Source organism: Pongo abelii, chromosome 8, assembly GCF_028885655.2.
Source record: "Pongo abelii isolate AG06213 chromosome 8, NHGRI_mPonAbe1-v2.0_pri, whole genome shotgun sequence".
NCBI lineage: Eukaryota > Metazoa > Chordata > Mammalia > Primates > Hominidae > Pongo > Pongo abelii.
Genome location: NC_071993.2, coordinates 55,332,815 through 55,346,474, shown reverse-complemented (window position 1 = coordinate 55,346,474; position 13,660 = coordinate 55,332,815). Strand labels below are relative to the sequence as shown.

Sequence of the window (13,660 nt, the reverse complement as noted above, 5' to 3'; positions counted from 1 at the left end):
GTCAGTAATACACCAGCAAAGAGTAAAAAACATTAGGATCTTTAGAAGATTCCAGTAGAGATGTGTAGACTGAGCATTCCAGTGTGGGTGCAAGAGCAGTTAAAACAGGATGTGCCCATGGTGCCAAGGGGACCAGGAAACAGCCACATGCTCAGCTGAGGGAAGAGAATGCTACCTTTGCTATTTGAGCTTGATCTGGGAAAACAGAAGGAGGGTGCCTGAGGGAGAAAAAAAGAGGTGCTCCGAGCTGAGGCCACAGGCACACAAAGTCATACGCTGTTTAATGATCGGAGAAGGTGCAGGATTTGGGGAGGTGGGAGCATAGGCTGAAATGTTGGCTGGATTGGAGATGGGGCTGGAAGGAAAGGTCTGTGGCCAGTTTTGAATGGCTTTGAAAACCTGTCTAGGGAGTTTGGGATATGGTATCGGTAATCAGATGCCTTTGAAGGTTTTACACACAGGAGGGACACCACCAGATATGTGATGTGGGGCTACAGCTGGCATCAGCGGGCTATGAGGGACAGGCTGGGGGAAGGGGTTACTGTCCAGCTGTGGCAGTAGTCCAGACAGACAGGGAGAGTGCCCAGAAGGCCATCACACAGCTCTCTTCTGCTCTAACCCTGACCCAGTAGCCAGAGACACAGGAGGCTTTGCCCCAATCACCCAGCAGCCCCCACACCAGAGGAAGCCTCCACTGCCTAAGACCCATGACATGGCACAGACTCCGACCCTGGCCCTACCCTCCTAATTCCTCATCTGGCTGCCTCCCAGCCATGTGAGAAGTTACTCAAGGGCAGTGGCCACGTCTCATCTGAATTTACCAATTCTAAGTAGCAATGACAATCACAGTAAACACATGCGAAGCAGGTCTCCTGTGCAGGTGCTCCTCTAAGCTCTCAACACATAAACACAGTCATCACAACCCTGCAAAACAGGTGCTCTCATAATCCCATTTTACACATGAGGGAACTGACGCACAAAGAGATTAAGAACTAGAAACGACTAACATTTACTTAGCACTCATTCTGGGCCTGACATAATTCTAACCTCTTCACTTGCATGAAATCATCTAATCCTCACTGCAACCCTATTACAGTCCATATCTTACAGGTGGGGAAACAGGCAGAGGATAAGTAACTCATCTAAGGTTAAATAGCAAATTAGAAGAGATAGGATTTAAACTCTGGCAGTCTGCTCTGCAGCCTGGGCTCTCAGCCACCGTGCTAGAGACAAGGTGGGGAGACCACCACAAATGACATTAGAATTTGTCAGTGAAAAGGGCCAGAAGCCACAGCCAGGTGAGCATCCTCATCCTGAGCAGAGCTCTTGGGCTGGCTGTCGCCTGCCCCTCCTCTGCTGTGAAGTTGCTGGTCTCAGAACCCAAGGGCTTTCGGCTCCCCTTCTCTAGAAGTCACCCTGGAGGGAATGCAACTGGGGCAAGCAATGCTCGTCCGTTTCCTGGGGATGACAGCCCTTTCAGGAGTTTCAGTCCCAGGTGGGGGGATGGGATTACCTGGTACCCACAGATGTGTTGCATCAGGAAGTCACACATGGCATTACTGGTCAGGACCGAGTGCAGAACTTTCACGGCCGCATACATAGTATGGTCATCTGTCGCTAAGGAGATGAGGCCCAGGAGGATGGCAGGCCCGCCAATGAAGTCCAGGCTGCTGGCAGCAGGGCTGGAGTGGAATATCCTCACCCCTGTGTGGCATAAAGTGGGCATTTCATCAACATGTCACAGCTTCATTGCAATGGGAAATGCCCCAACAGCACAGGAGGACCAATGAGCTACCAGTGCCACCATCTACCCACAGCCAGAGGGACCTGTGCACCTGGGACAGATTGGGAGGAAGAGCTGGAGGTTCTGAAAGTCTTAGATGGTTGGGAGATACTGTGCTAAGTCCTTTCTTTGCCATCAGAAGGCTGAACAGCCCAGAGTATTTCAGATTGCCGCCCTCTGCCTTCACTCCAGAGTGTTGGATGAGCCAGACTCCTGAGCCTTAGCATCCCTACTGCTCTAACAACCCATTGCTCTTGCCTGTCCTCTAGATCCTGCTGGGCAGGGCACTTGCACCAATTTGTTGCCTTGCTATTGCTCAATTGAATGGTGACCAGCAGTTTTCACTCAAACAACCACAACCAGTGCTTCTGCTCAAAAGCCCCACTGTACTCACTAGATAGACAGGTTCCTGTTGTCACAGACAGCAGCCTGGTTAGTAGCTGAGCTCACTACTGATTGCCAGATGTGGCCAGGTGAACAGATCCTCGTGCTTTCTGGGAGACTAACTCTCTGGCTGGATTCACTCCCAACTCTGGTCCTCCCGACCCTGGTTCCCTGGCACACTCCATCCTGCCCACCACTCCAGAACTCCAGGGTGCACAAGCCATGACAGCACAAACCCTGCTTCCCAAACAGTGGCAAAGCTTCCCAGCTGAACATACCTAATTGACCCACAGCAACAGCTCCAATGGTCCGCAGAGACCCTGACAGGTGGCCAGCACAATTCCTCAGCAAGAACACGGGCATGGCATTGTCACGGGATGAAATGTTCATCTAGAGAAACGAGCAGCAATTAGTCCTAAGAAACTCCTGCAAAAGAAGAAGCGTTGTCCACGAACTCCTGGAGGGCAGGCCCTCTGGGGCCTGGCCTGGTGCTGACACTCCATCAGCAATGATCAGGGAATGAATAGCAATTGAACCAATGTCAGGGGACTGAAGCCAAAATTCAGGCTCATGCATTCTGCCTCCCAAGCTGTGGCTGAATTGTAAGTGAGCAGCTTCAGTTACGCAGTCTGAGCCACCAGTGTCCCACATGCTCACAGTGAGGTGCTAAGAAGAGCAAGAGGGACCCAAGGACACTTTCAGATGGAATAGCGCTACCAAAGTGAGGGCTGCCACCTTCTCAGACTACGGTTGTTCAGGCTCTGGGAGCCCAATCTCTACAGGTGTCAAAGGGGCAAGAAGATAGGAATCCTGGCCTCCTACATCAGAAAGCGGTGTGTTGCTGCTAAGCCACAACTTTCATGATCAACAGGACCTAGTTCCTGACTCCCCATCCTCTGGGAGTACCCTCTGTCCATGAGGGTAAAGAGAATATAAACAAATTGCAAATTTTCATCAGTGCTAAGAAAAAGAGCTCTTTATGCAAAAATTGGAAGTAAATTTAATGGCATCCCCATCTACAAACATATCTCCTTGTTGTTTTGAAAATTTACTGTTTTTTGTTTGTTTGTTTGTTGTTTTAATCACAGCAATACTGGGTGCTGCTGTGAATCACACCTGTAATCCCAACTACTCAGGAGGCTGAAGCAGGAGGATCACTTGAGCCCAGGAGTTCAAGACCAGCCTGGGCAACATAGAGAGATCCCATCTGTAAAAAAATAAAAAATTAAAATTAAAAAAATCACAACAACTCAAAGAATATCTCAGTGTTAGTGGGTCATTAATACCCAGGACTAGGGAAGCTCAATAGTGTTTTCAATGTTGTAAAGGTATTTAAAATATGTCATTTGTTCTTGTTCTTTTATTTATGATTTTTCTTCTCTGAATAATTATAAATGAAAGGCTTAGTCTGGGAGGACACTAGTGGGTGAGGAGGCATAGGATATTTTAACAAATGAAGTGGGAAGCATGTATTTTTGTATCCATCTACACATGTGCAAACATGAAATAGTGTTTACTTAAGCACTGAAAGCTAAAGCAAACCATGAAACCAGATTCCAACAGAGATTAGCAGCGAAGTTAGAAGATGTACCTCTTTGGCGATCAGGCGGCTGTCCACCTCATTGTAAGCATTTCTGATGTCCGCTACACTGGTGATAGAGGAGCTGGCTATGTGAAGTCCAAAAGAAACTCTTTCTTCTGCAATGAGGGGCGTGGCTTCACTGTCCGGGTCCTCCCCTGTAACAACACATCTTTAAACATTTCTAGTCTAACTTTACAGAGCAGGAATTCTCATACAATTTAATATCTCTGTCACACAGCCAAGTAATCATTGAGAGGATGTTTGTATGTTGTCACATTGCATGTTTTTGCACATTGTATGTTTGCATGTTATTTGTTTTCCCCTCTTCTCTGATGCTTATAGAAAACCATGGGCTGGGCATGGTGGCTCATGCCTGTAATCCCAGCACTTTGGGAGGCCAAGACAGGCAGATCACTTGAGGTCAGGATTTCAAGACCAGCCTAGCCAACATGGTGAAATCTCGTCTCTACTAAAAGTAAAAAAATCAGCTGGGCATGGTGGCACATGCCCGTAGTCCCAGCTACTTGGGAGGCTGAGGCAGGAGAATGGCTTGAACCGGGGAGGCAGAGGTTGCAGTGAGCCCAGATCGTGCCATTGCACTCCAGTCTGGGTGACAGAGTGAGAGAAGAAGAAGAAGAAGAAGAAGAAGGAGAAGGAGAAGGAGAAGGAGAAGGAGAAGGAGAAGGAGAAGAAGAAGAAAGAAAACTGCGGCGAACTCTCCTAAGATTTGTCTTACCATGAAATAGATGCACTCCAGGTGCGAAACTACCAGAGCTTAAAACATCTGTCAAGTATATAACCTCATTCCCTAAAACCAAACTGTTAAGTGACAAGAAACCTGACCTGAAATAGGCTGAGCTGAAATGTCTAATTTTTAATGAGCTGCACAGCCATGGCAAACACCCCAGTTTGAATTAACATACTGGTCTCTAAGTCAATGATACCTAATGTGCTAGTAGAGAAGGGTGGCATGAATATAGAATTGGTAAGACTTTGGCTCTAGACCTGATCTCGTCCCATTGCTCTGGCCAGTGCCATTTGCCACAGGAAATGAAATTCAAAGACATCATGGGCCTGGAAACAGAAATGCTCAAGAGCACTCAATCGCCCTTCAGCACATACAGGCCGCTGACATAGATTCATTTATCATTCATTGCAGATGGGAGCTGACCCCTTGACTTGATGGAGCACAGAGAACAATGCTGCCTGCTTGAATAACAACAATCAATAATGAAAATGTGGATGTTTTGTCTGCATGTTTAATAATTGAAGACAACAGTATACTTTTGTTAAAAAGCTTCTTCATTAAAAGCAATGTAACTTATTTATCTCCTTCTCTTCTCTCTTTCTTTACTGATGGTATTGCCCAACCCACCTCTTCCCCATTAGGGCTTTGGAGTTGAAATCTAAAGATATTGTCATTTCCTTTTCTGTGACATTTTCTCTTGGGTTGTAAATATATAATGATACAATTACAGAGGTCCTCCCTAATGACTGACTTTAACACTGAGCTTATTCTCTGCAAATATGCTATAAATAACTGGATGTCCATTTTAAAACTAATATCAGCAAGAACATTGTAAATCAAAACATTCCATACCTTGGACATGCACAGCTTGGAAGTTACCACAATATCTTGGGCCAAGTTTGTTAATAACTTCCAGAGTTTCCATTGAAATGGATTCTTCAAAGAGGTATGTGGGGCCAAGACGCCAGATTAATGAAGACTTTTGTTTCCAGACTCGAGGGGTAGCAATATATCCATAAACATCCACAAATGCGGATGGATCCATAGAAAGGAAAGGCCCTGGTAGAGACTGGATGTATAACATCTGTTAAAATAAAAAGGACAAGAGTGAGTAGTGTTTGATCTCAGAGTTAATCAAGTAAATTCAAAATGATATAACGTGATGCATCTTATTCTCATCTCATAGTAAAAATGTATTTTATCTAAAAAACTAAAATATAATTCTCAAATCTCAGAAGTATGCAGCAAAACAAGTTATTAAATGTGGAGTAAAAAACTGATACTGTCCTTTTGAAAGTAAATTTGATAAAAAATATTAAGAAACAGAAAAATGTACACCTTTATCTCAGTCATTCTACTAAGAACCTGAATGTCTAGTATTGGCAAATTAATAAAGTTTTATGTATGAACAATAATTACATACATACAGAGTGGAAAGTAAGAAATAAAACTGTTTCTATCATGTCCATGTAGAAAGTTCCAAGGAATTTTTTTTAATATCCTAGAAATAATAAGTGAATTCAGCAAGGTCACAGGATATATGATCAATACACAAAAATCAATTTTATTTGTGTAGGCTAACAATAAACAAACAGAAACTAAAATTAAACACAATACCACTTACAATTATGCACAAGAAAATGAAATACTTAGTAAGACGCGTAGAGGATCTGTATACTGAAAATTCCTAAGTGATGACGGAAAAAGTCAAAGACAACATATATAAATGGAGAAACATACCAGGTTCATGGATAGAAAGGTTCACTATAGTAAAGATGTTATTTCCCCTCGAGTTGATCAGTAAGTATAATGCAATTCCAGAAAGGTTTTTTGTAGACTATCAGAATTCCAGCAAGGTTTTTTGTAGACACAAACAAGCTAATTCTAAAATGTATATGGGAAGGCACAGGTCCTAGAATAGCTTAAACAACTCTGAAAAAGAAGAATTAAGTTGGGGGAGGAACTACTCTAATAATGACTTATTATATAGCTATAAAATCAATATAGTGTGACATTGGTATAAAGATAATCACATAGATCAATGGAACAGAATAGAGAACCCAGAAATAAGCTTGTATAAGAACGCTCACCTGATTTTTGACAAAGATGCAAAAGCAATTCAATTGAGAAATGATAGACTCTTCAACAAATGGTACTGGAGCAATTGAACATCCACAGGCAAAGAAATGAACTTAAACCTTACACCTTATACAAAAATTAATTCATAATTGATTGCAAACTCAAGTGTAAAATGTAAAACTAGAAAATTTTTAGGGAAAAAAATAGGAGAATATCTTCAGGATGTAGGACTAGGCAAAATATTCTCAAACGACACCAAAACATGAGTCATATAAGGAAAAACTAATGAATTATACTTCAGCAAAACCAGAAACTTTACCCATGTGAAAGAGGATTAAAAGACATGCTACAGACTAGGAGGAATTATTGCAAATCACATATCTAACAAAGGACTAGTGCCTAGAATATATATGTATATATATAGACACACACACACATACATGTATATATTTTAAAACCCTAAAACCCTTAAAACTCAACAGTTTAAGGCCAGGTGCAGTTGCTCACGCCTGTAATCCCAGCACTTTGGGAGGCCGAGGCAGGCGGATCACGAGGTCAGGAGATTGAGACCATCCTGGCTAACATGGTGAAACCCTATCTCTACTAAAAAACACAACAAAAATTAGCCAGGCATGGTGGTGGGCGCCTGTAGTCCCAGCTACTGGGGAGGCTGAGGCAGGAGAATGGCGTGAACCCAGGAGGCGGAGCTTATAGTGAGCCGAGATCGGGCCACTGCACTCCAGCCTGGGCGACAGAGCGAGACTCCGTCTCAAAAAAAAAAAAAAAAAAAAAACTCAACGATTTAAAAAAGTAAACAATGCAACCGGGTGTGGTGGCTCATGCCTGTAATCCCAGCACTTTGGGAGGCTGAGGTGTGCAGATCATGAGGTCAGGAGATCGAGACCATCCTGGCCAACATAGTGAAAACCCATCTCTACTAAAAATACAAAAATTAGCTAGGCGTGGTGGTGGGCACCTGTAGTCCCAGCTACTCTGGATTCTGAAGCAGAAGAATCGCTTGAACCCGGGAGGCAGAGGTTGCAGTGAGCCGAGATTGCACCACTTCACTCCAGCCTGCCAACAGAGTGAGACTCCATCCCAAAAAAAAAAAAAAAAAAAAAAAAAGCAAACAATGCAATTAGAAAATGGGCAGAAAATATGGATGGACATCACTGAGGAGAATATACAGATGGCAAATAAGCACATGAAAAGATGATGTTCAACCTCATTAGCCATTAAGGAAATACAAACTAAAAACACAGTGAGATATTACTACACAACTATCATAATGGCTAATATAAAAATAGTGACAACGCTAAGTGCAGAAAAACTGCCTCACTCATTCATTGTTAGCGGAAATGTCAAATGATACAATCATTTTTGAAATAGTTTGGCAGTTTCTTATAAAATTAAACATTCAATTACCATAGAAACCAGCAATTGAACTCTTGGAATTCATCCCAGATAAATGAAGATTTAAACTCTCACAAAAACCTGTACACAAATGCTCACAAAGCTTTATTTGTAATAGCCAAAACCTGAAATATCCCAGATGTCCTTCAATGGATAAATGACTAAACAAACTATGGCACATCCATACCTTGAAATACTACTCAGAAATAAAAAAGAATGAACTGTGGCTACAGGCAAAAGTTTGGATGAATTTCCAAGTATACTTCCATATATTGCTGTGTGCCACATTACAATGTTCCAAGTCAGTGTCAGAGCACATATGCAATGGTGGTCCATCAGATAATAATATCATATTTTTACTGTACTTTTTCCATGTTTAGAGTGTTTAGATACACAAATACCACTGCGTTACAGTTGCCTACAGTATTCAGTATAGCAACATGCTGTCTAGGTTTGTAGCCTAGGAGCAATAAGCTATACCATATAGCCTAAGTATTAGGTTAAATGAGAGGTTAAATGAACTAAGTAGTATACAAGATTTTCTATACTTCAAGGCCACACTATTTTTTCAAAGGGATAAAACTGAAATTACAAAATATGATAAAGTAGCAGGAGGGTAGCTAATCTTCTTTTCTCTATTTTTGAGCTATTTCAAAATGCATTTATATTATTCTTATAATTATCATAAAATCGCTATATATAAGTATATGTTTATAAATATGTACAATTGGCCCTGCATATCTGGGGGTTCCATATCCTTGGATTCAACCAACTTTGGATCAAAAATATTCAGGAAAAAGAACAATAAGAAATAGTGATATAAAAATAAAAAATACAAATAAAAAATACAATATGACAACTATTTATGTAGCATTCACATTGTATTAGGTTTTATAAATCATCTAGAGCTTAGTTAAGCATGCAGGAGGGTATGCATCTGTTATTTGCAAATACTACACTATTTTATTTAAGGGACTTGAGTATCCATGCAGTTTGGTATCCAGGAAGGGTCCTGGAGCCAATCCCCTGAGGAAACTGAGGGATGACTGTATTTTTCTAAATGAGAGTTTACATAATTTCAGAAATATTCTTTTTCACCCTACCAATTAAGTGAGATTTGCAAATAAAAACAAACCAACTGTTCAGCCACCAAGGCTTGCCAGGAGTATGATTTTCTGTGCTCTCTTCTCTCTCTGTTCTCGCAGGCACAGAGTCCTCCTCTCTCTCCCACACTGAAGCACCACTCACCCCTCCAACCAACCTTGCTCTTCTCTTCCAAATTCCCAGTGTATGCACACTGCCCCATTCAGGTTGACTAATAAATGTCTAATGTCTCATATCATTCCCAAATCATTTTGCCCAATTCAAACTATTAAAATGCTCCATATCTTTCCAAATTTATCTAAGTTTCCTTTGGCAATAAAAACAAAGGCTCAGCATTTTGAGAAGGGCTGTTAAACTAGTCAAATTAAGCTGAAGTTCTCACATCTTACTCTTCTCCAACAGATGTTTGCATCAAAACACAGGCCTTTATGTTTATCCCGGTTGAGTTTCACTTGCTGGTCCTGACCCAACTTGTTGAGATTATTTTGGAAAGTGCACTCTGTCAGTCTTGGCTTTGGCCACTCCATATAGCAACACACCACTCCTGGCCTCCCTGTTGATGGCCCTAGGCTTAGCAGGTCCCGCAGGGAGGATGTTAATGCCTGTACCGCTTCACCCAACCACACTATCAGCCAGTCATGTTCCTCCTGTGGCTGCACATTCAATTCAGTTAATCAAGTGTTTATTCTATGCTCACTGTGTGTCAGCCCCTGTGCCAAGTTCAAGGAAGGTACAAACATCAATAAGACATGCCTCAAGGTATATGAAGTATTTCACAAAACATCAACATATTCTGTGAAAGAAGACAAGAACAAGTGAACTCAGTAATTGAGCCTAAACAGATAAAAATAAAGATATTGCAACCACAAAAGACACCACACATCCCATCCCAACTAATGTGAGGGACTTCTGCTTCCTCTCTAATGACAAGTCCAGCCCTGTTCTGTGTCTCTACCTTCCGGATAAAAGTTATTAACATTCGCAGTCACCAAATTGCACCTCTTTCCAGCAGCACCCAATTCAGAACAGACAGACCTCCACTTCTTTAAACCCTCTTAAAAATCACCTAAAATAAACCTAGTTTCTGTAACAAGCCACTCCTAACTCCTTACTACCCCATGGGATAGGGAATCTCTCGCTATAGTCAGTTTAAATCTAATTTTTATTTCATACTGTATGTATGTTCCTGGAGGTCTTTGGCTTATAAGCATAAACAATTCTTAGAACCTAAAACAATTCTTAGCACCTTATACTATATGTATGTTCCTGGAGGTCTTTAGCTTATAGGCATAAACAATTCTTAACACCTAAAATATTAGCTAACATATAACAGGTGCTCAATAAATATTTAATGAGGAAAAGAAGAAAGAGAGAAAGGGAAGGAGGGAGGACTGATATTGTTAATAATTGGAGAAAAGGTTAACTATGTTTTGAAGGACCTGTTTTTTCAATGCCCCTATCAAAATCTTTCTGGTCGGCCAGGCACGGTGGCTCACACCTGTAATCCCAGCACTTTGGGAGGGCAAGGCAGGCAGATCGCCTGAGGTCAAGAGTTTGAGACCAGCCTGGCCAGCCTGGTGAAACCCCATCTCTACTAAAAATACAAAAATTAGTGGGCATGGTGGCGGGCGCTTGTAATCCCACCTAGTCAGGAGGTTGAGAAAGGAGAATCGCTTGAACCCTGGAGGCAGAGTTTGTAGAGAGCTGAGATCGCACCATTGCAGTCCAGCCTGGGCGACAAGAGCGAAATTCCATCTCAAAAAAAAAAAAAAAATATATATATATATATATATATATATATATATATGCATGTTTGGTCATCACTGCCTTTTTTTGATAACAGAACTTTACCAGCACATGGTATCAAATTCACCTATATGTGTCCCACAGAATTTGGGACTAAGAATTTGTTCTCATCTAATGACTCTTAACCTGGAACAACTTTGACCCCCAGGGGATATTTGGCAGTGTCTGGAGATATTACTGGTGGTCACAACTGGGCAAGTTCAGGGGAGGAACACTATGGCATTTGGGGGAATCCAGAAACCCTGTGTATGTAAGGTTCTCCATTCTGGCTGCATATTAGAATCACCTAGAAAATTTTATAAACATTAGTAAATTGTCAAATTACCTGACCCAGGGAGATTCTGATGTAATTATTCTGGGTGCAGCCTGTGCAAGAGAACTTTAAAAAGCCTTTGCAGGTGATTTTAAAATGCAGCCAGGTTGGGATGCTCTCCCTGGAACTTGTGTGAAAATCCAGCCGTACCTGCCTTCTGTGGTCCTCTGGGCCCTCTCTTCTCTGACAATGGCTGCTGGCGCCTGCCAGCTCCACCTTTTCCCAGCTTTCTCTTGTACCTGGGGTGTCTCTAAATGACAGCCATACATTTGCATTCCAGCTATACATTTGCATTCCATTACCTTCCTCATGGTTCTTGCTCTAAATCCGACGACACGTGTTAGTGTCTGCACACTCTAGTGCCCTGCTCCTCTGTGTGGTGTAAAGATGAGCTGCGTTGGCCTCACCTGGGAGCTTCTTGGAAAAGTCATACCTTAGGCCCTGCGCAGACCTCCCTGAGGAGTTTGCCCCTCAAAATGAGAAGCTTTGCTTTGTTCATTCTGGAGTTTTCTATTTTCATGAACATGACTATTCTTAGAGATCTGGATGCACATCTTGCCTTCTGCCCTGGTTGTGTGACCTTCAATGCATTTTCTAAAGATGTCCTTTTCATGTCTGAGCTCAGCCAATTTTCCTGAACAGTAAGGCAGACTTCATTAGATGCCAACCCTACCAGTAATAAACAAACAAACAAACAACAACGACAAAAACATAGAATGAAACCGAGGCCACTTCAGGGTAGTAGCAGGAGATATGGTTGTGGGACAAGTGCAGCTTGGAGAAGCCATCTCACCTTGGCGGAGCCAATGACCTGTCCGTCCAGACAGGTGGAAACTGTACAATGCCTTTTCATTTCCTTAGTGACAACCACAGCCAAGTGATGCCACTGACCACAAGTCAGGAGCTGGCCACACCTGACCTGAAGCTGGCATCCTGCAGAAGGCTCGGAGTCATCCTCAGGTTCCATGACATCTGGAAGACAGCATGAACACTGAGTCTCACCTGTGGTGTTACACTGCAGGAACTCAGGAGAATGGGGAGGGCAAAGGGGGACGTCAACCACTGGGCCTTGTACCATGGAGCCCTAGCCCCTCCTCTCATGAAAAATGACACCAGCAGCAGCAATAGCAGCAGTCATTCTTTGAGCTCTTCCTTTGTGCCAGTTTTAAGCATGTTACAAATATCAACTCATGTCATGTTCACAGCCCTGTGAGGTAGGCGCTCACTCACACATGCCCAATTTACCATCCTGAGGCACAGAGAGGTTGGGTGACTTGCCCAAGGTCATACAGCCAGGATTCAAACCCAGAAGCCAGGCTTCAGGTCTACCCCAAGGCAGACTACCTCCACAGAGACTCCATTGCAGGCCGAGTCCCAGAGAGTTGGATAGGCAGTTGTGCTGTGAACAAGGGTGTCAGCCGCTCCCACTGTTTCATAGGGCCTCCCAGTGTTTTTCCCTATGAAACACTGACACTCTCAGGACACAGGAGAAGAACAAGTGGCCAGAATCCACTGGACTTGACATCTCAGGCAAATGAGCCTGGAGAACAACGCTGGGCTACAAAGGGCAGAGCCAGGGCTGGCCTCTAGCACTGCCAAAGGAGGGGTGGCCCTGGGTGCCATGCCAAGCATGGGCCAGCCTTCTGGGTTTGGGGTTGAGCATATGTGGGAGTGTCTATATGTCTGTAGCTGCTTCAGCTCCAGCTAAATTGTGTGTGTTCTTCACAAACCTCACTCAGGAGAGGATGCAGCCTGTGTCCCAGCGAGGCAAAGCCCTGGGTCCCATTGTGACTGTTCTGCCAGGGCGAAGTTTCTGGAAAGCCACTGAGCATCATCTCTGAAGCTGTGCCAAGGGCTGGAGCCTCATCTGCCTGACACTTACAAGCCTAGAGCCCAGGCCACAGTGAATCACAACAAATACTATAGACCTTTCACCAGGTGTGGAACCCAAGGGAGCAATTTCAAAGGATGAGGAGAAACAGAAGGTCACCAGGTTTCTAACCACACCTGTGTTGAGAGCTTCGGACTTAGCCCCATTTCCCCCACATGTGGATGAAACTGGCTTTGGATCCCAACACCTTACCCAGAGGCTGAAACTCCTTCTCTTCTGTAGAAACAACCAAGGAGAGGTCGTCTGGGCAGAGGCTGACAGAGAAGCAAACAAAGGGCTGCTCAGTCCTGGCCAGGTGGCGCACCAACGTCAGGAAGCGCAGCGGGTGGCCCTCAGTGGCAGCTCCATGCCGGCTGATCAGGAACCAGCAGGAGAAGGTCAGACCTCCAGGAGGAGGGAACGGTCTGGTGGCACCTGGGTGGGAACACAGGCATGCCCTCAGGCTTTGTTCTGCCCTGCTGAGCAAGTGTGTTCAGATTCACTGTGGTGCTGATTTAGTCCGGGTGCAGCACCTACTGGGTGCCTTGCCTAATCACCAGTTGTCTCCTCCCCATTAT

At 43.6% G+C, this 13,660-nt stretch overlaps 1 protein-coding gene across 1 annotated transcript in view; it reads right to left on the bottom strand.

Annotated features, from left to right (window-relative positions):
- WDFY4 (WDFY family member 4) overlaps positions 1–13,660 on the bottom strand; it is a 303,041-nt gene that overhangs the window by 190,176 nt on the left and 99,205 nt on the right. Inside the window, exons 18-23 of the mRNA XM_024254223.3 lie at positions 13,296–13,517; positions 12,006–12,184; positions 5,350–5,581; positions 3,759–3,904; positions 2,446–2,557; positions 1,514–1,704 (exon numbers count right to left, since the gene is read on the bottom strand). Of these exons, the coding sequence (XP_024109991.3) occupies positions 1,514–1,704; positions 2,446–2,557; positions 3,759–3,904; positions 5,350–5,581; positions 12,006–12,184; positions 13,296–13,517 (1,082 nt within the window). The remainder of the gene's footprint in view (positions 1–1,513; positions 1,705–2,445; positions 2,558–3,758; positions 3,905–5,349; positions 5,582–12,005; positions 12,185–13,295; positions 13,518–13,660) is intronic.